Genomic DNA, 22,187 nt, shown 5'->3' on the forward strand with positions numbered 1-22,187 from the left:
CAACAGGGCAAATTCTGCTCTAGTTATCCCAGTTGAAATCCAGAATAACTCCAGTGAAATCAGTAACGTTAACAGTTTTTTGCAACTGTTCTTCTACAAGGCGGTCTCACAGCAAGTCCATTTTATGGCTTCCCATCTCCCCACCATGAGTCTGGGCAGATATCCCATGGAATTCTCTGCTACTTACCACTGATTGTGTTCCTCGTGTGGATGATGTTGTAACTGGAGTTATAGTTATGGTACTTGTCACTTTGCTTGCTCCAGGCCTGGAGGAGAAATGGTTCCTGGGGGAACGAAGGACGGTACCAGTCATAACCTCCTTTTCTGCTGCAACATTAATTGGTCTGACTGTTATCACAGGACTAGCTCCCTCAGAAGCAGCACCAGGGGAGCGTTTAAACTGAGAACCTAAGTGAATGTGAATTTTGTTGTCCTCTGTTGTTATAATGTTGGTATTGGCATTGTACTTCCGGATTGGGGTTGGTACAGTTTGTTTTTCTGGTGTTACTTTGAAAACAGCCCTTCCCATGGTCATATCCTGCAATTCTGGAGAGACAGATATTTCTGCTGGTGCTGCAGACGTAGATACTGTCATAATCTGAATTGGGGACGTGGGTCTTTCCATGAAAGGAGCTCTCCCTCCATCTGAGGACTTTTCTCTGGAGAATGTAGTTATAGTAACAGGTGACATAGCACGCTCTGGGCCCACTGAACTCTCACCACCTTTTCCTTTTTGCGACACATTTGGAGAGGGAATGATGGTAATCCGTGGCTTCTGATTTCCCAAGGTTGGAATGACAGTGGTGCTTGAAAAGAATTCCTCAGATGTTGGGCTAGTTATCTCCAGAGTAGCTGTACTATTCTCATGATCGGGAGTCACCCGAATATGAAGAGGTTGCCCCTGCTTTGGGGAAAGGACAACCTCTCCAGGATGTCCAGGGCCACCATGTGTTCGGGCTCCTTTATCATGAGCTGCCTGGGACACATTCTCTCTTTTTCTCATCCATGGTATCCAGGATTTCCTCATTGCAAGCTCATTTGCTGCTGGGGGATACCTGTCAAGCACAGACGAGCGCTCTATGGGTTTTTTCAGCCCTACCTGTCGCAGATTACTCATGATGTGATTTTCCTCTTGGAAGGATTTCCTTATAAACACGGCTGGGGTTTCTTCTTCTGCTGCTTCACTGCTTACTGCATCAGTCTGCACCCCAGTGGATGTCACAGGAACATCTACCATCCTTCTACCATTCATACTGGGTCTGAGGACACGACTATAACGCTTAGAAAGCTCTAACTCTTTTGTTAAGTTCAGGACTTCCTGACCCATATTTTTGTTTTTATCTTCTTCTTCCATAAATCTTTGCTGAAGAACGGAATAATCAACTTGGAGCTGGGAAAGCTGGTCTTCTTTGTTCATCAGCTCATGAATTTTTTCCTTAAGAGCTTGCACTTCTGCTTTCAAATCTCTGCTTTTAGCTTCTTCTAACCGAAACCTGTGCCTCAACTCTGCTTCCTGACTCACCACTTCACCCTTCTCTATTGCTTTGTTTTTGGCAATCTGGAGCTTCATTTCCTCCAGTTGTTGAGAAAGGAAGTTAGCTTTGTTCTGCTCAGTCCTAAATTTCTGCTCCAGCTGATCATATTCATCCTCTGTCTTCATCAAGTCTCCTTCAACCACTTCCAATTGTTTGAGACGTTTTTTCAGTCTTTCAATTTCAGTGGTTAGTTCTTTAATCTTGTTGTCCTCATGATAAGCAAGTTCTGGTCCTTTTCTGGCTCGACCTCTTGCTATTTCTCTTTCTACTTCCTCTATACCTTCAATTCTTTTCTTTAACAAATCAACTCTACAACTCAGTTCAGAGGATTTTTCTTCTTCACTTTTCAGTTTCCCAATTAACTCATCTCTTTCCTTTGTTAAACTGGACACTTTTTCCTCCATTTCAGTTTTCAGTTTCAAAAGCTTCTTACTTTCGTCTATTAGTTTCTCAGTCACATCCATAACTTTACTTTGTTCCACCTTAACATTTTTGTTCAGACCTTCAATTTTTCTTTCTTCCTGCTTTATTTTTTCCATCATATTTTTTCTTTCATCCACCAGCATGACAGTAAATGACTTCAGCTTGGTAAGGTCCTCCTTTAAGCTTAGTTCAGCTTTTTCCAACTTACTTTCTGAAGATTCAAGATCTTTCACTCGAGTCTTCACCATGTCCAACTCACTTATTAAGTCTTTGGTTAAATTCTTTTCTTTCTCCAGATTTAAGTGCAACTGGGTACATTCAGACTTACTTTTACTAAAAGCCTCTTCCAGCTTCTCCAGTTCTGACATTCTCTTCTGCAATTTTTCCACTTCAAGTTTCAGCTCTTTGCTATGATGTTCTTCCTCTTGCAGTTTCTTTTTCAGCTCTCTACACTGGGATTCAGTTTTTGTGATCTCCTCATCTTTGCCTTCCATTTCAAGTACACGCTTGCGTAGGTTTTCCACTTCAGCCATCAAGCTAGAGTTTCCACATTCTCCTTTTGCTATTTTATCTCTTAATTCCTGAAGTTCTTCCTCAGCCTTTTGAAGATTTTTGTTAGTTTCTTCTAGCTCCTCAATTCTACGAGTCAAACCAACCAGCTTAAGTCTCAGCTGTCTATTATGTGACTCTTGATTACCCAGTTTAGCGGTCATCTCCTCATGCTCTTGAGAAAACGATAATGTCTTGTGTTCAAGTTCTGCTTCTAACTTCATCAATTTTTGTCCATCTTCTTTTGTTTTTGAACTAATAACTTTAAGCTTTTCTTCTTCTTCCTTTAGTTTCTGAGCAAGATCTTGTATTTTCTGACTTTGCTGACCAAGTTGTTCAATATGCATTTGTCTCTCATCCACCAGCATGAGTGCAAATGACTTGAGTTTGACCAGTTCGTCTCTCAGTTTATTGAGTCTCTTTGTGTGTTCTTTCTCCTTACGGGCTTGATAGATTTTTTCCTGTTCAAGAAGCTTCTTTAACCTGAAAAAAATGGAATAAATACATTATTCAAGTGCAATTTTCCCTTTACATTTCAAGTTTCAGCCACATTTTCTACAGGTTTTCATGTTTGCTTTCGTGTCCAAGAGCACTCTTTCAACACTTGGTTCCATATAAGTCTCCCAAAGCACAGTTATTTAAATTAGGAAGCTTACTGGAAATCACACAAAATCACTGAGTATTCTGAAAGCAAGTGTCAGGTGTAAGCCTTTATCCTCCCTACATATTTTTCCCTTTATCTGGGTGTAAATACATTATTTCAGATTTCCTCTTTAATCCAATATACATGTGGCATCATTCAGTTGCAGAATATGTTATTTTCAGTTGCAGAGGTGACAAAGAAGATTTTAACATACAGCTTTGAACTGAACTATTCTAAATGTATTTCTCCATCATCATCCCACCTGAAAAAGTGTACAGTTTTCCCAACAGGACATATCTATAGATTTACTGTCCCATTTATACTGTGCCTACTTTATAAGATGGAAGCCTCATTACTTTGTTGTACATGCAAGAATGCGTGAAATGAGATCAGAATTGAGTGAGTAGCTTCAAGCAGCCAGGCATCACCAGATCAACACTGGTCAGAAGTGAAACAGCGGAACCGAAGTACAGGATGTCAGAACTCGGTCACCATCTAGACATTGCAGCAGTGGAAAATTAATATAAAAATAAGTTTGTCTGCTTAATGACTGCTACGTTAAAGACTTAAAAGTGTTTATTTTCCTGGGCTCAATTCCACATACAACACAGTACACAACTGGTACCACTCCACTGATTGCGAGGATCAGACTGATCAAAGCTTTGGCTGTAACACAAATTCTCTACTTGACATACAGAAACTAGAGAGCAATTGAATTTTCTGACATTTCACAGAATGTAAAGGCTGATATATGAACTAGATCTATTCTTTATCAGAAAAATGATTTAAATCTGTGTTATGTGCAATGATACTTTTCCAGCCCTATTCATATAACATTTCAAAGCAGAAACAAAGCACAGTTTTATACATTTTAGGCTTGTGCTTTAAATCCAGAACACACAGATATCAACATAGAAAGTGCTAGTGCATTATTTACCAGAGATTTGTAAAAGAGATGTTTTTCCACCAATATAAAGAGTTACTGTTGGTGTAGGGATATTTGTTGCCATAAATTTAGGAGTACTGCTGTAAAAAAAGTAACAATATTGTTTTAAAGAAGAAGATACAGATATGTTCACACAAATTACTGGGAAACTACATACTGTTCAATCCATTATCAAAGTACTCTGAGTTCCCATATGAAGATCCATCCAGCAATACAAATTCATTTCCTCAATCTATATCCAAAACATTTTAACCCTTCACAACCAAGCGAAGAGCTAATTTATCTGAACCTTGATTTAATAGCAAGAACTAAATTAACTTGGTTGCCAGTGACTATTAATGTCTCACTCCTGATTCCATGGGGATCAAAAAAGACCAGGAACTAGGATGAAAAGCCGTAAGAAAGGAGAGGGAAGCCAGAACACTGAAGGATGCACTAGGCAGGGGAGGCGAGTGTCAAAGAGTGTGACTGAATGAGAGGGTGGGATGGGACGTGGGTGGAAGAGGAGACTAGCAACGTTAGAAATGGAATTCATTGTTGGCTCAGGAGGAAAGGCAAAAGTGGGAGCAGCAATTATCAGTGAGGCTACGTTTTAACCATGAGTATTTTTAGTAAAAGTCACAGACAGGTCACGGACAGTAAACAAAAATTCACGGCTCGTGACCTGTCCATGACTTTTACTAAAAATACCAGTGAATAAAACTTGGGAGGTCTGCCCAGAGGCCCCACGAGTGCTGGGGGAGGGCAGGCCAGCTGCTTGCAGGGGTGGGGGAAAGGGCGGCATGTGGCCCGAGACCCCCGCTGGTGATAGGGGAGCACGGGCAGCAGTGCATGGCCCAGGACCCCCGCTGGTGCTGGTGGGGGAGGTAAAGGGGAGTTGGCAGGGCCAGCAGGCTCCCTACCTGGCTCTGCACCTTCCCCCCAGCAGCAGTAGAGTTTGGGTGTGGGACGGGGCAGAGGGTTGGGGCACAGAATGGGGTGAGGGGGGATCTGGGTGGCACTTACCTGGGGGGCTCCCTGGAAGTGGCAATATCCTCCTCACTCAGCTGCTAGGTGGAAGCATGGCCGCCTCCACCTGCAGGCACCGCCCCCACAGCTTCCATTGGCCACGGTTCCCAGCCAATGGGAGGTGTGAAGTCAGCACTCTGGGTGGAGGCAGCGTGCAGAGCTGCCTGCCCATGCCTCCACCAACCAGCTGAGCAAGGGGTATGTTGCTGCTTCTGGGGATCCCCCCAGGTAAGTACCACCCAGAGACCGACTTACCCTGCCCCGTACCACACCCAAACTCTGCTGCTGGGCACGAAGGCGCGGTGGCCTGAGACTGCCCCAGCAGTGGCCAGTGCACCTGATGCAGGGGCTGCTTGAGCTGTCCCTGAGCCAGGTGCACCGACTGCTGCAGAAGTCACAGAGGTCACAGAAAGTCACGGAATCTGTGACTTCCATGACCTCCGTGACAAACTTGCTGCTTTAACCATCAGGTATAGGATGATGTAGCACATAGCACAGAGAAATGGGAAGGGGAAAGAGAGGGAAAATCAGGGTAGCTAGCAGAAGACAAAAGAAAATATACCAGGAACGGGAGTAAATCAGTTTGTCTGTTGCAGCCCCTAAGAGATGTGAAAAAATTAAGTGGAAAAAAAAGAAGATCCCCAAGCAACATGCACTATCTTTATACGTTCTAGGAAATTGTGCATAGGATGGCACTACTAACACCAACCTCCGGACTGCAAATTTCTTAACAAACAAGAACTGATGAACTAAGCTCTTATAAGGTCAGGTAAGCAAAAAGAACTGTATCCTTGAAAACTCTCAGGCCCCTTTTCCCCAAAAAGTTAATTTAAAACAGCCTAGGTGTTTGAATTACTGACATTCAATTAAGATGCACATCCCCTCTGAATCTGGCTCAGTGTAAATTAGATTCATGAGAACATAAAAATGGCCATACTGGTTCAGACCAATGGTCCATCTAACCCAGTATCCTACCTTCCAGCAGTGGTCAGTGACAAATGCTTCAGAGGAAATGAACTGAACAATGTAATAATTGAATGATCCATCCCATCGTCCAGTCCCAACTTCAGGTAGTCAGAAGTTTAGGGAGACCCAGAGCAGGGGGTTACATCCCTGCCCATCCTGGCTAATAACCATTGATGGGCCTATCTTCCATGAACTTATCTAATTCTTTTTTTAACCCTGTCATACTTTTGGTCTTCACAACATCCCCTGGCAATGAGTTCCACAGTTGACTGTGTCTTGTGTGAAGAAATACTTCCTTATGGTTGTTTTAAATTTGCTGCCTATTAATTTCATTGGGTGACCCCTAGTAATGCTATTATATACAGGGGTAAATAACACTTCCTCATTCACTTTCTCTACATCATTCATGATTTTATAGACCTCATTCATATCCCCCTAGTCATCTCTTTTCAACCTGAACAGTCACAGTCTTTTTAATTTTTTTCTCATCGAGACATTGTTCCACATCCTAATCACTTTTGTTGCCCTTGTCTGTACTTTTCCCAATTCCAATATATCTTTTTGAGATTGGTGACGAGAACTACGTGCAGTATTGAAGTTGTGGCCATAACATGGATTTATGTAGTGGCATTATGACATTTTCTGTTTTATTATCTATCCCTTTCCTAATCATTCCTAACATTCTGTTAGCTTTCTTGACTGCTCCTGCATATTGAGCGTATGTTTTCAGAGTGGAAATCCACAAGGACTCCAAGATCTCTTTCTTGAGTGGCAACAGCTAATTTAGACCCCATCATTTTGTATTTATAATTGGGATTACATTTTCCAATTTGCATTACTTTGCGTTTATCAACATTGAATTTCATCTCCCATTTTGTTGCCCAGACAACCAGTTTTGTGAGATTCCTTTCTAATTCTTCACAATCAGCTTTGGACTTAACTATCTTGAGTAATTTTATATTGTCTGCAAACTTTGCCACCTCATTGTTTGTTTACCCCTTTTTCCAGATCGCTTCTTAATATGTTGAATAACACTGGTCCCTTACAAATCCTTGGAGGCCTCTGCTATTTTCCTATCCACTGTGAAAACTGACAATCTATGTCTACCCTTTGTTTCCTATCTTTTAACCAGTTACTGATCCATGAGAGGACCTTCCCTCTTATTCCATGAGTTCTCACTTTGCTTAAGAGACTTTGGTGAGGGACCTTGTCACACGATTTCTGGAAGTCCAAGTACACAATATCAGTGGAATAAGTCTTGTCCACATGTTCGCTGACCTCCTCAAAGATTTCTAATAGATTGGGGAGGCGTGATTTCCTTTTACAAAAGTCATGTTGACTCTTGCCCAACAAATCATGTTCACTCATAATTCTATTCTTTACTATAATTTGTCTGGTACTGAAGTTAGGATTGCCTCTGGAACTTTTTTTTAAAAAGTGGCATTACATTAACTATCCATCAGTGATCTAGTATTTAAGCAATATATATTGCAGTTAATAGTTCTGCAATTTCATATTTGAGATCCTTAAGAACTCTTAGGTGAATACCCTTTAGTCCTACTGACTTATTACTGTTTAATTTACCAATTTGTTCCAAAACCTTCTCTACTGACAACTCAGTCTGGGATAGTGCCTCAGATTTTCACCTAAAAGGAATGGCTCAGGTGTAGGAATCTCTCTCACATCCTCTGCAGTTAAGACGGATGCAAATAATTCATTAGCTTCTCCACAATGGCCTTGTCTTCTTTGAGTGCTCCTTTAGCCCCTCGATTGTCCAGTGGTCCCACTGATTGTTTGGCAGGCTTCCTACTTCTGATGTAGTAAAAAAAATTTTGCTGTTAGTTTTTTTGTCTTTTGCTAGTTGTTCTTGAAGTGCTTTTTAGGCCTGCCTAATTATACTTTTACACTTGACTTGAGAGAATTTATATTCCTTTCTATTTTCCTCAGTCGGATTTGTCTTCCAATTTTTAAAGGATGCCTTTTTGTCTCTAACTGCCTCTTTTACTCCGCTGTATAGCCATGCTTTGTTTTTTTTGTTCCCTTATTATTTGGGGAATACATATAATTTGAGACTCTATTATGATGTTTTTTAAAAGTTTCCATGCAGCTAACAGACATTTCACTCTTGTGACTGTTCCTTTTAATTTCCATTTAACTAGCCTCCTCATTTTTGCATAGCTCCCATTTTTGAAGATAATGCTAGTGTGGTAGATTTCTTAGTATTTTCCCCCATACAAGGATGTTAAATTTAATTACATTATGGTCACTATTAGAGTGATTCATCTATATTCACCTCTTGGACCAGATCCTGTGGACCACTTAGGACTAAATCAAGAATTGTCTCTTCACTTGTGGGTTCCAGGACCAGCTGCCCAAGAAGCAGTAATTAACGATGTATAGAAATTTTCTCTCTGCATGCCATCCTCAGGTGACACGTTCCCAGTCAACATGGGTATAATTGAAACCCCACAATATTATTGGGTTGTCTGTTTTTGTAACCTCATTAACCTCCCTAGGGATTTCACAATCACCATCACCATCCTTGTCAGGCGGTCAGTAGCATATTCCTACTGCTATAGTCTTATTATTCAAGCATGGAATTTCTATCCATAGAGATTCTCTGGTACTGTTTGATTCATTTAAGATTTTTATTATATTTGACTCTATTTTTTCACATACAGTGCCACTCTCCCACCAGTGCCACCTATTCTGTCATGCCTATATATTTTGTACTTTGATAATCAATGGGACGTGGTAACATCAAAGTTCCACCAATTTTCTATGATGCCTATTATCTCAATATTCTCACTTAATTCCAGGCATTCAAGTTCACGCAGTTTAATATTTGGACTTCTTGCATTTGTATGCAAGCGCTGATAAAATGTATCAGTATTTAGTTAGCTGTGTTCATGTGATGTAATTGGCTGGGGCTTTCTCATTTGACTGCTTCTCTTCAACTTCTACCTGTACTTAATCAACTTCTATCCTCTCCTCTTTACTAAGATATAGAGAATCCTCGTTAATAAATCCTCCCCTAAGCGATGCATCTGTCTGAACTGTACGCTCCTCAGCATTTGTTGGCTTTCCCCTAGTCCTTAGTTTAAAAACTCCTCTATGACCTTACACCAAATATTTGAATGAGCATAAAGGAAACTAAATGGGTGTCCAGTACATACCAAAGAACAAGAAAAAAGTAGAATGGATGATACTTTAATTTACTCCCTCTTTCACCGTCCTGTTATTTTCTTTTTTCCTCTTTATGAGTTACTCTAGTTAGACAAGTTTTCAGTAGGATTCAGTAGGCCAAATTTAAAGGCAACGCACAGAGAGGAGATGTAAGTTAGTTTTGGTAGGTGGGTACCAGTCTAAGGGCATTTAATGGTATGTCTACACACTATGGAGACTATACTGGCATAGTTGTAGCTATGTTCACATAACCTTGTAAAGTACATGCAGCCTACACCCATGGAAGGGATTTTTCCATTGGTGTTGGAACACCACCTCCTTGAATGATGGCAGCTACATCAATGGAAGTATTCTTCCATTGACGTAGCTATGTTGCCCTGGGGATTAGATTGGAATAGTTATACCAAGATGGGGTGTTTAATAATGGCTGCCAAAAAAAAATCCCCCCCTCCCATCCAAATTTATAAAAAACCAAAATGATAACCACACTAACCATTGCATTTGTTCTAGTCAACATCCATCTGTCCTCTGGGGAAAAAAACAGGCCCCTTTTAGAGTATTGCAAATTGGGTTCCCAAAAATCAATCCTCAGTTTTGAAAATCTTGACCTAAATAAATTTGCTTCAACTATACACTTGCTTCTTGCATTCATTTCCCACTAATATCTGAATAAACAATCTTTACTAGCATAAATATTCACAGAAGAGGTGTCAAAGTCACATGGACAAATATTAACAGAAATTAAGTATTTGCATCAGAAGTCCTTGCACACGCCAGGAAAGGTCATGTGACTTCTCTGATTATTCACAGCTGACCAATGCAGTACAATCCACAGTGTATTTTTAAATAGCAAGAAGATTATGACTTTCTTGAGGTTGATATTAAACCAGCAGAAACAACAGCTAACCTTGTTGTGTAATTTGTTATAGATTATTCTCCATGATATAGTTTTCTGAGACTGTTGGAAAAGGACTGAATGGACATGGAGATTAAACTACGCTAACAGGTGCTGTGTCCAGGTTGTGTGGGTCAAGTTAGAGCGTCATCCGACAAGGATAAAGAATCACAGAAAGTGTCACTTCTAACACTGAACAAGGAATTTTATTAGCAAAGCCTATTATTCCCAAGGCTATTCCATCTCTCTCTGCAGTATTCAAGGGTTTCTGCCTAGAACTTTCCCCATACTCCCACTGATGGGCTTCCTGCTGTGTTTTTAAAAACATAGGATACCTACTTTCACAGAGGGTTATGTAAAAACTCTTTTCCTTTACTTATGAAGCCATGGTATAGTGCTGCCAACTCTCACTATTTTATCATGACTCATAATATTTAGTGTTATTCTTAAACACCCAGCTCCTGGAGTCATACAAATATGTGAGAACTTGAGCTTTCATTTAAAAAAAAGAAAGAAATAATATGTTTCTAGTCCTCAGAGTTGCAGAGAAAAGCTTGCAAATGTGACCCCCACATATCCTAAAGGTTCAAAAATCAGAAGGCAAATAAAAAGAACCAAAATGGTGGGTTTTCTTTTTTTAAATCTCATGATTTCTAAGCCAGTCTCATGGTTTTTGCATGCCCGACCCCTGATTTTCCAATGCTTATGGTCAGGGCTGGCTCTACACTTTTTGCTGCCCCAAGCAGTGCACCGGATTGCCACCCAAAAAGGAAGCTGCCACCAAATTGCTGCCGCGGGACTGTGAGGATACAAGCTGCCACTGAATTGCTGTCGCGGCAAGAAAACCCAAGCCGCCCTAACCCGCACGGACTGCTGCTCCTTTAAGATTGCTGCCCCAGGCACCTGCTTGGCCCTGCTTGGGGTTTGATAGTACTGGCCATCTGTCAACAATTGTGTATGCCAATTAATCTGCTAAGCAGAGTTAGAACCGTAACTGGAAACTATTAATAATAAAGCTCCTTACAGAATGAACTGTTTATTAGGATAGAAGGGAAGTTGGGGATGAGATCCAGGAGCAGAGCCACGCAGGTAAGCTGGCACTGCCATTGTTATGCCATCCCTGTTCAGAAAGCACTACTATTTCTGGGGCGGTCAGGCTTGAACCTTTCACAAACAGTACAGCTACTTTTAAAGAATGAATGTTACAGTACTTCTGTATGAATGAATGAATGAGTGAGCGTGTGCATTTTTACAAGTGTAGTGTTGGACCTTCAGAGCACTTAACTCTGTCTCTATAACTCTGTTATTATATATGTGACAAGTCTGTAGGAGTTTAGTATGGACTATGGTGCAGTCCCAACTGGCAAACTGGTACATGGTTAAGGTCTGGCAGTTGGGACTGAGATTTGATGGGCAAGTGTATCAGTCTACAAGGTCTAGTGCAGACAGAGGTCTTCTTTCATCTGGGCCCCTAACACTCATACGAGGAAAAACAGGTGAAAGGGGAAATAGGCTGCTGGACCTAATCTCTTATATAGCAGCAAAACTGGGGAGGCTCAGTGAGCGTTTCTTAGTTGCAATCTGCATTGGACTTGGTCTGCTGGGTGGTTTTACTCTCCTTGTAATGCTGATTGGTTTATGGAAAAAATAAAGTTACAGCCTTAGTTTACCCACATATTGTTGTCCTATGTCTTTTTCCTGCATCTGTCAAGTTCAATCTTTGACACACAAACATGGAACCCCACAATGCCATTTTCCTAGAGTCGCTTTTCAGAGTAGAGCTGGACTTCAACATTCATTACGTATTACAGGTGGAGAAAACATTTTTTAAAAGGACAGTGCAAGTGTGTCACCTGAAGAGTTTAGAGTAGAGTTGTCATGGAGATCTAGTTTACATGGGACTTACTTTGTTTGGACACCAGTAAGAGAAATACTGGAACCTCAACCAATATCAAGGGCCAATTTTGGCTGATGGAGGTGAGGAAAAAGGCCAGAGGGATTTCATTCAGTTGGCTGGTTGGTTCACAATATAGACAGTGAGAAACACTGTTCTTTGCTTCACTGAAACACATCAAGACTATTGCTGTTCATACAGTATGAGTACTTCTATACCAAGCAGTCTTATTACTGTGCTTATTACACAGCTAAATATAGCTAACAATAGATATAATGGACTGACAACTGAAGGTCTTCTTAAACAGCCAATCTGTTATCTTTTAAATCAGTGACAACCAAGTTTCTTTTGGTGTAGTTCACCTAATACATATGAATTCTTTTCTCTCAAATATATTGAAGATTTCAAAACAAACGTAAATTTTTAAAATCTTTCTGTGCTTTATAACTTCCAACCAATCCTTCTCTGAAGTGTGCATAGAATAAAAACATCATTCTGATCTAAAACATATGGAAAGTTTCTGCTTCAATAGCCATAGGGGCAATTTTACAATGTCATGCACAAATTTGAAATTTACTAAACGTACTTCGCAATGGATGGTGGATAAAAACCAATAATGATAGTTAGCACTTAGAGTCAATATGAGAACCTAGATAAATTTATAAGCCAGGATTTTCAGAAGTGACGAGCAATTTTAGGTGCCCAACTTGAGATAATTTAAAACTCCTGATTTTCAAAGGGAAGGTGCTCAGCAGTCTCTAAAAATCAGGCCCCTTTAGGGTGTTTCAAATTGAGCATCCAAAAATTCAAGTATCCCAAATGACTTTTGAAAATCGTTACAATAGATTATATTGCACTTTTCATTTTTATGTCTCACGGTACTTTATAATGCTGGGTAAACATCATTAACTTCATTATACAGATGTGGAGAACTGGGGCACAGAGTAAAGTAATTTGCCTATGCGAGTCAATGGCAGCACCAGGAATAGAACCCCCAGTTCAGTCGGATAATGGATAGCGTCAGAGGAGGGAGAAACTGTGTAAGCTCTTTGGAGCTGGCACCGTTTTTCAGTTCTGTTTGTATAGTGCCTAGCACAAGGAGGACGTGGCACAATGGCGTTAGTGGAGCTCCTAGGTGCTCCCGCAATGCAAAGAAGAAAAAATAATAAATTTCAGAATTACTGTTAAAGGATAGAAATACACACTTTAGCTATTTACGTCTCTAACACTGAAAACATCTGATGTTAGTATATTACGTTTCCTGTGGTTTGTGAATGGTGGGGGCATGTATATAAATAAAAATTCAAATCTATAGAGTAAGTTATTATGAAGATGAAGCCAGCTAATGAAAGCCATCTTCCTCTTTGAGGGGGCCTATTGCACCAGCTTACACCACTCCTGCCAGTCACACAACAATCTTGAGGAAGCACCAGGAAAGCAAGCTCCTTTTTCCTGTCTTTCAACTTGAGCCACAGAGCCAGAGGGTATATCTACCCTGCAGTTACAAACCCAGGGCTGGCCCAGGGGACTCAGATGTTTGAGCTTGGGCTGCAGCCTGAGCTCTGGGGCTTTCCCACCTTGCAGGGTCCTAGAGCCTGGGCTCCAGCCCAAGCCCGAATGTCTACACTGCAATTAAACAGCCCCTTAGCCTGAGCCCCGCGAGCCCAACTCAGCTGGCACAGGTTTTAATTGCAGTGTTGTCATACAGGGAGCTTGTTTCTGCAGGAGCACTTGAGAGGCCATGCAACTCATTGTTTCCAGTTAGAACAGGGGTAGGCAAAAAACCGGCCCGCGAGCTGCACCACGCAGCTAGGCCCTGCTCCGGTGCTCCAGCTGGGGCGCAGGGTTGGGGGCCGCAACAGGCGGCTCCGGGAAGCCACAGCATGGCCCGCTCTGGCTCCTACTTCAATGGCCCCCTCTGGCACTCCAATGGGAGCTGCAGGGATGGTGCCTGTGGATGGGGCAGCATGCAGAGCCGTCGGGCCGCACCTCCACGTAGGAGCCAGAGGAGGGATATGCCACTGCTCCCGCACCCCTGCCCCAGCCCTGATCCCCCTCCAGCCCTCCAAACCCCTTAGTCCCAGCCCAGAGACCTTCCTACACCCCAAATTCTTCATCCCCAGCCCCACCCCAGAGCCCGCACCCCCTCCCATACCCCAAGCCCAATTTTGTGAGCATTCATGGCCTGCCATACAATTTCTATTCCCCGATGTGGCCCTCGGGCCAAAAGGTTTTCCCACCCCTGAGTTAGAAAGTAATTGCCCATCAAACCTTGTTAAAGAACACCTGAGTAGAATTTTTTTTTTCAATTAAAAATATATATGTTTTAAATAAAGCAATTCCTTCCCTACTTTATTCATGCTTAAATTACACAAATGATTTTGGAGAAGATATTATTTCATAGGTCACTGGGAAATCCTCTAATTGTCATCCGGATTGAGAGTGTGTGTGGTGGGGGAGGGGGTTGGGGTGTGCAGTGATTCCTAGATATTTCAGAACATTCACTAGTTTTGAGTACCTCCATTTTTGGATGCACATCTTGAGACACGTAGGCCGCAATTTGCGTAGATTCTGAGCACCCACAATTCCAGTGAAAGTTAATGAAAGGTACTGGGGCTCAGTGTCTTCCTGGGAAACAAACAACAAACAACTAAATCCGTCCTACTATTCAAGGGGATATTCCAGAATACATGAAGGCACCCAAAATTAGTGGACACTTTTGAAATTTTGGGGTTCAACCTCTCCCCCAAGTCCATATGAACTGACAAAGAGAAGAGAATGAATTAAATATATTTGTATTAATTCCTTTTCTTGCTAGTCCCTGAAATTCCAACACCATCTAGCAGAAGGAAAAGGGAAAGTATATTGCTATTATCTTGATGCAGAATATTTATGAATAGCTGTTCAATTTAGCAAATTATAAATTAAAACATAAAAAAGTAAAGGTTCATTAAATATGTGATCACCAACGCTGGTAATCTATGGAAAAATGTTACCAGCATCATAAAATTAAAGCATAGACTATGTATGCTAAACTAACTGTTCAATCATGTATTTAGCTGTGACACTTTGAGTACATTTCCCAAATCTGAAGAGCTTTGTGTAGCTCGAAAGCTTATCTTTTATTGGACCAACTTCTGTTGGTGAGAGAGACATTACCTCACCCATCTTGTCTATCATAGGAAAACCACACATTACACATTTCTGAGAAGTGACTGTGTTCAATGAAATCAGACTTGTACATTAATAATTTTGGCCCTGTGGAACTTCACAACCATTATCAACTTAGAGAGCAAAACTCATTTCCTTTATTTAGGAGGCTACACTCTGCTGACCTGAGACAGCAACAATAGGTTTTTGGATTTTTCTTCCTTCTTTTGGAACTTGCTAGCTGACGGTTTCAGTTTTATTTATTTATTATTAAAATCACATTTGGTTAACATGGCTCATCACTCTTAACTTGTCCCCTCCTCTTTGAAACTGCGCACTGAGTAAGCTCACTATTTAGAGCAATTACACTTATTAGCTCCAATGCCTTGCCAGCTTTCCAAACTCCTTATTCACTTCAGAAAAGAACCAAGGATCTTCAAACAAACAAACAAAATTGTTCAGGGTGCAAGGTAATACTCCAAATACTCAATAGCACTTTACCCTGTTTTTTTTTTCCTTCTGGCTTTAAAAGAAATCATAAATTAAGAGATACAGAATTGCAGCATAGGTCAGAAAGGGATGTGGGCAGAAAACATTCAAAATACATCAGTGGGATAAGGAAGATTTAAAATTTAGATCAGAGATTAAATTCCCCCAAAGCATCTTTGGGCTGAGGTTGTCTTTTCCTTAACACTTCAATTTGTTGTTTGCGGGCGTGTGCACACACACAGAAACACACACAGAAGCACAAAATATGAGCACCAAAACAAGGTGTACCTTTAAATGGTCTTTGAATTCTTCAAACCCAAACATTCCAAATAAGTTATTTTAAGACCATGATGTTCCAGTACCTTAATACAGTTTTTCCTCCCTTCCAAGTGAGTTAAAGTCTTGAGAGAGCTGTAACTTAAAAGACTGCAGAGTTCTCCCTTTAGAACATGTCAGATTAGTCAGTGCTTCATTAATGTACAAACCCAGTTCCCAAGCTGTTCTTTTCAATAACACTTACAGCTGTTTCCTTGCCAAGTAAACCCATTAACAAGTGAAAGGCGCATGTACAAGAACAACTAACATTTGTTAAATAAAAGCAGATCTTGATTTTCTTACCTTACAATTAGGAATATACATATATATATTAGCAAGAGGCAAAAAAATAAAAATAAAAAATACACCACCCCACGTTTGCTGAAGAACTTTAGCAGGCCGTGCTCAAACCCCTGCTCCACAGGGAATTAGCCATCACATTCCAGCCATGTCATCAGAACAATGAAAGGTGAATGTTGTGCAAAACAGCTTGGGACCACTCACTGATGATGTCATCCCTCCCTTATATGGTTCATTATTGTGCAGATTTACTTTGGTCAGTGAGAAGGGGTGGAGTCCAGTGACTCCAGAAGGGAAGGCAGTTCTTAGGAAAAGAAAATAAACTGGCTGCAGAAAGGCTTAGTAAAATGCATAATCTATTCTAGATGGGGGGGAAACTGCATCCCTTCCATCCTCCCCTCACTTTTTTTCCTTTCAGAAAAACTGGATTCCAGCCAATTCTATTCAGCATGGCTGAATGTAAGTAGCAATCACATTAGCTGAAGATGCAGCGTTCTGAACTGAAGTTAGCCAGGGCTTAGGTAAACAATTGATCCATATACAGAATTCCATCCAAAATACAACACAACTAATGAATAGCAAGCAACTTTTAAGTTACCTTTTCTTGCAGTTGCTTTGTTGGAAGTTATCTTTAGCAAAAATGGATATGAATAAGCTCTCCACGCTGACCTGATGCTTCTGAATTTAAATCAGTTTAACTATCGTCAGGGTTTGCTTTTGTCAGCATTCTGCTATAATCCCATCTCCCCTCTTTCCCCCCTCTCCACGCAGGCCCCGGTTTATTATTAACAGCTTCCCACCCTCTACCACCAGGTTTATAATTTAGCAGTTATAAAATATTCATTTGAAATCAGGGAGCATCTACAAGTTACGTTCTTTCAAATTAAACAAATATGCACCGAAGAGAAGTTTACCAGACTGAGTTGCCACTTTTGTTCCTTTAGCTGAAGAAAAGCTTGAGGTGGTTTTTTTTGTTTTTGTTTTTGTTTTTTTTGGGGGGGGGGATGGTTAAAGTTAACAGTCATACTCTTCTTGATGATTTATTGACCCTATGGTCCATTCATAAAGGATTTATATACTTATGTAAATAAAGGAAATCTATTGCTGCCCCCTCCCCAAAATAATAAACTTGCTTGTTTGTTTTTAAAAGCACATGCATGGCAGCAGGACTATCACAAGAAACAGTAACAGGACAAAAAGAAAAGGAGGACTTGTGGCACCTTAGCGGCTATCAATTTATTTAAGCATAAGCTTTCGTGGGCTAAAACCCACTTCATCGGATGCATGCAGGGGAAAATACAGTAGGAAGATAGATATACACACACACAGAGAACATGAAAAAATGGGTGTTGCCACACACACTATAATGAGAGTGATCAATTAAGGTGAGCTGTTACCAGCAAGAGAAAAAAAAACCCTGATAATAGCTCATCCATTGTTTCATGTTCTCCGTGTATATCTATCTATCTATCTTCCTACTGTATTTTCCACTGCATGCACCCAATGAAGTGGGTTTTAGCCCACAAAAGCTTATGCTCAAATAGATTTGTGAGTCTCTAAGGTGCCACAAGGACTCCTGTTCTTTTTGCTGATACAGACTAACACGGCTGCCACTCTGAAACCAGTAACAGGACAGAAGAGCATAGTTAGTATTGCCAACTCCCAGTGTTTAAAAATCATGAATCAAGCTCCCCTCCCCCTCCAACAATTGAGATTTTTGCGCCCCTTTTAAGTGCCCTTTGATCCTCTGTGCTGGTTTGGGTCACCTTTTCAAGCTTTATTTCTCCACAAGCCCGAGGACTAGAAACTTTTTATTTTTTTGAATAAGAGACTCTCAAGCTTTCATTAATCATAGGATTCCAGAAATAAAGAAATAAAATCAAATATATTGTGACATGGAAACACTGCAAGCACTCTATTATTATATGTAAATATTGTTAAGGTTGCAAAGTCAAGCACTCAACAATTAGAAAATTCCAGCGTTAAGGTTGCCTGTGCAACCATAATTCAGCTGCTTTGTGAGTATGTATTATGATACAGCCTTTAATTACATGATCACATACTTTTTTCCTGCAGGACCCCTGCCTTGTTCAGTGCACAGAAAGGCACTGCTCTGGACATGAAGCATGGCTGTGCAGTGAAAGAGATTGTTGTAGGACCCCGGCTTCGGATGTTTCAGAAGTTGGAAGGTATATAGTGAATGAGGCAGGGGACTGCAGGAAAATAAAATTCAGTCTTATGGTTTAAGGCAAGTAAATGCTTCCATGGACAATTAGATTATATCTGTGCCTCTGCCACAGAGTTCTTATGTAATGCTGGGAAAATCACTTCAAATCAAACTTTTCACAGGTGGTCACTAATTGTGTGTGCCTCATTTTCTGTGTTCCCAACTTGAGAAGTGCTGAGCACTCACATCTGCAACTGAAGTCAATGGGAGTGGCAATTTAAACATGTAAATGCTATAGAATGTGAAGTACTCTGAAAAATCAGGTACTAGCCATCTCAAATTGGGCACCCAAAATTAGTGGATACTTTTGACCTTAATCTCTCTGTGCCAAAGTTCCCTGTCTGTAAAAAGCGGATAATAATACCAAATTTTCTCATAGGGCTGTTGTAAAAATAAATTCATTAATATTTGTAATGTAATCAGATACTATAGAAAAGCCTTCAGAGAGGGGTTTGAATAGTGTACAGTAAATAAGGCCTGGAACCACACTTAGAACAATGAGGAGAAAACATAATATTGAATAGCTGATCAATAATGAGTACCATCCATCCTATGCACTGAATGAGTTTGGGGGCCTGTGAAAAAAATAATGTGATCATGTAATTAAAGACTGCGTCATAATGCATAGGTACTAGGAAGCCAAATGAAGATTACCCTTAATTCTGGCATTTCCAAATGTTTGAGTTTTTGACTTTGCAACCTTAATAAATGTTCACTTAATGTAGTTTGTAAGTTCCTAGGTTTGTTAAAAAGCAAACTGACAACAGAAATTACATTATGTGGCATCATACTGACATCCACAGGGATCATCAGCAGGGTTGGAACCTTCAGAGCCACCAGATAGACTTCTGCCTCTTGAACTAATGGAGTAGCTGATAGCAGCAGCATGTTGTTATCCTCTTTATGGACCAACACGAGAGGCAGATGGAACACTTTGGCAGTGTATTTCACAGATATTTGCAGACAGCCATGAGCAGCAGGTATAAGAGACTTGGGGAGGCTAAGCCTCCCCAACGGTGCAAGAAATGCTGGATGGCCTGCCATCTCTGGAGTGCCACCACCGGCAGCTCCTAAGAAGTGTGGGGGCTACCGGCACCCAGACGATGGACCTGCCTGCGCTCCAACTCGAGGTCCCGTTGCCGCTCGGCCTCTTCCCCTGTGGCCCCACCTACCCTGTACTTCTTCCCGCCCATACTCCACCTCTTCCCCCTAGGCCATCCCACTACCTGCCACTCACTCCTCTCCACCTGCTCTCCCCTCAGCGCTTCTGCTTATGGCAGGAGGGGGTAGAAAGGAGTAAGTGGCAGGGGACCTATGGGAGACAGCAGAGAGGAACGAGCAGTGGGTGGGTAGAGGGAGTCAGGGGAGGGGACAGAGAGGAACCAGCAGTGGGCAGGTGAAGAGGGCATTGGGGAAAGAGGTGGAGTGGGGGCAAAAAGAGGCAGAGCAGGGCGGGGTCTTGGGCAGAGTGAGAGGCGGGGCCATGGTCTGGGTGCGGGTGGCCCCTCCCACTTCTAGGGAGCTTCTGGAGCTCCCACACAGTCTCCCCATATGCAAAAGGGAGAAGACAGCAGAGGAATGGTGAGACTCAGGAATCTTGGGCTACGTTCCATGCTCTGAAGAGAAGTGTGTGCTAGTGGGCACAGAGTCTATTTCTCATTTCCCCCAATGGTGACCCCTTCTTCTCCATTCTTTCTAATCTGTCCTTGTCCCAGTCCTGCTTCGTCCCCCCTCCTGACTCCTCATCTAAGTTCCATTTTCCTCACCTGGCCAGTCCCGGTCTCCACTCCTCAGGCTTTTCATCCCAGTCTCAGTTTTCTGGGTCACCTCCTAGTCTTGCCAGTTGTGACTTGCCCCCTGGACTCCCCATTCCAGTCCCAGTGTTCACAACGCCCCTGCCATTACCCAGCCATTCTCAGTTCCGCACTTCTTCATTTCATCTCTTTCTCTCCTTCACCCTCGCCCTCAATTGTCCCCTACCCCAACCCATATTCCTCATCCCCACTGCCTCATAGTCACAATCTCCTTGTCTCAGTGTCCACCTCTTCCAACTCCCTATCCCTTGCCCACCCAGCCCCACTTCTCTCCTTCCCAACCCTTCCCGCCCCTCATCAGATTTGACTCCTCACCCCTATCTTATGTCTGACTCCCCACCCCTAGCTCAGTCCCAGGATTCTGGCCCAGCCAGTCCCAGTTTCCACCGCAGTTCTGCCTTTTCCTCAGTCTTTTACTAGCTCCCAGTCCCATCCCCACTAGTCCCATTTCACTCCCTGGCTCCCAGTCCCACCCCCTCTGCAACTCTCAGTATCAGTTTCCCTCTTCAAAGTCAAAATCTCAGCCTCCCCACCCTGTCCCCAAGGATGAAGCTAATCACACACAGAGACTACCAGTGCAGATCCAGCTCTCTTGTTCTGGCTCATTCAATCAGGCAGTTTCCTCCGCCATACTGCCTGAGCTGGGGGTCCTGTCTGTCTGTCTTTCTGTCTGTCTTTGAAAGCACAGGAGAGACAGGCTATCTCTCTGCTTTCAGGGAAAGTCCTGCCAGCCCTGGGCTGTAGCTTGTCAAGTGTTCATGGAATCTTTGGGGACATTTAGGTGCTCAAATCTAAGGTTTTTAACATGTGCAAACTGTGATTTTTCAAAGGCTTAGAATAACCATTTAGGCAGATTTTCGCAGGGATGGCAAAAGGCACATCCCTGATATACAGGGCACTTCCCTGCCAAATTTCAAGTTCCTGCTGCAAGACTGCAGACCGCTAGAGCCTTGCAAAGAAGAGGTCACCAGAATTTTGTAACATGGGCAAAACACTGTTTTTTCCCTAGCCTCATTCTTGGAGACAGCTGAACAGTTTGAGCTAAAATAAAAGAGAGAGAGATCAGCCTAAGATAGATATGTGACATGGAACATTTCAGCCCCAGCAGTTAATGTTTGGCAAAGTTATAATAACAACACCTAGGTCTTCCATAGCACTTTTCATCAGTAGACCTCAAAGCACTATACAAAGGTTGTAAGCAACATTATCCCCATTTTACAGATGAAGAAACTAAGGCACAGAGCAGTGAAGTGATTTGCCTGAGGTCACCCAGCAGGCCAGTGGCCAAAATGGAAATAAAATCCTTGTCTCCTGACTCCCAGTCCAATGTGCTACCCACTAGTCCATACTGCCTCCCTATAAACAACTGAAAACAAGGTCTTATAATGGGAAGTGTCAGGCAACCTTTATAGCAGGTTGTGCTTCCACCCTTCCTATGTATTATTTGTATCACTGTAGTACCTAGGAGCCCAAGTTACGGACCAGAACTTCTTTGTACTCGGCCCTGCAAAACTCTTTTTTGTGTATTGACCTAGAGTCATGAGGCACATTAATGGGAAGAAATTTCTCCTTGTAAAGTTTAAGATACTGATACGTCAGCTGTATTTGCATATTCATTTTAGGGCTGGAATTCAGCCAATATGCCCTGACTGCACTTTTTACTAGCTTCATACACAGCTCCAACTGATTGCCATATTTAGGGTCAGGAAGCAATCTTCTCCCGGGTCAGAGACCATGGTTTTTTTTTTTTGTCTTCCTCTGCAGCATGAGGCATGGGTCACTTGCAGATTTAAACTAGTGTAAAAGGTGAATTCTCTGTAACTTGAGGTCTTTAAATCATGATTTGT

General features: G+C 41.9%; 1 protein-coding gene across 2 annotated transcripts in view; it reads right to left on the reverse strand.

Moving 5' to 3' along the window:
* The window catches only part of FILIP1 (filamin A interacting protein 1), a 164,854-nt gene that overhangs the window by 15,072 nt on the left and 127,595 nt on the right, over window positions 1-22,187 (reverse strand). For both annotated transcript variants that reach the window (XM_084625102.1, XM_084625101.1), the window contains exon 5: window positions 188-2,990. In XM_084625102.1, coding sequence (XP_084481228.1) covers window positions 188-2,990 — 2,803 coding nt within the window. The remainder of the gene's footprint in view (window positions 1-187; window positions 2,991-22,187) is intronic.

The sequence above is a fragment of the Lepidochelys olivacea genome (assembly GCF_965140295.1).
Source record: "Lepidochelys olivacea isolate rLepOli2 genome assembly, chromosome: 3".
Taxonomy (NCBI): Eukaryota; Metazoa; Chordata; order Testudines; family Cheloniidae; genus Lepidochelys; species Lepidochelys olivacea.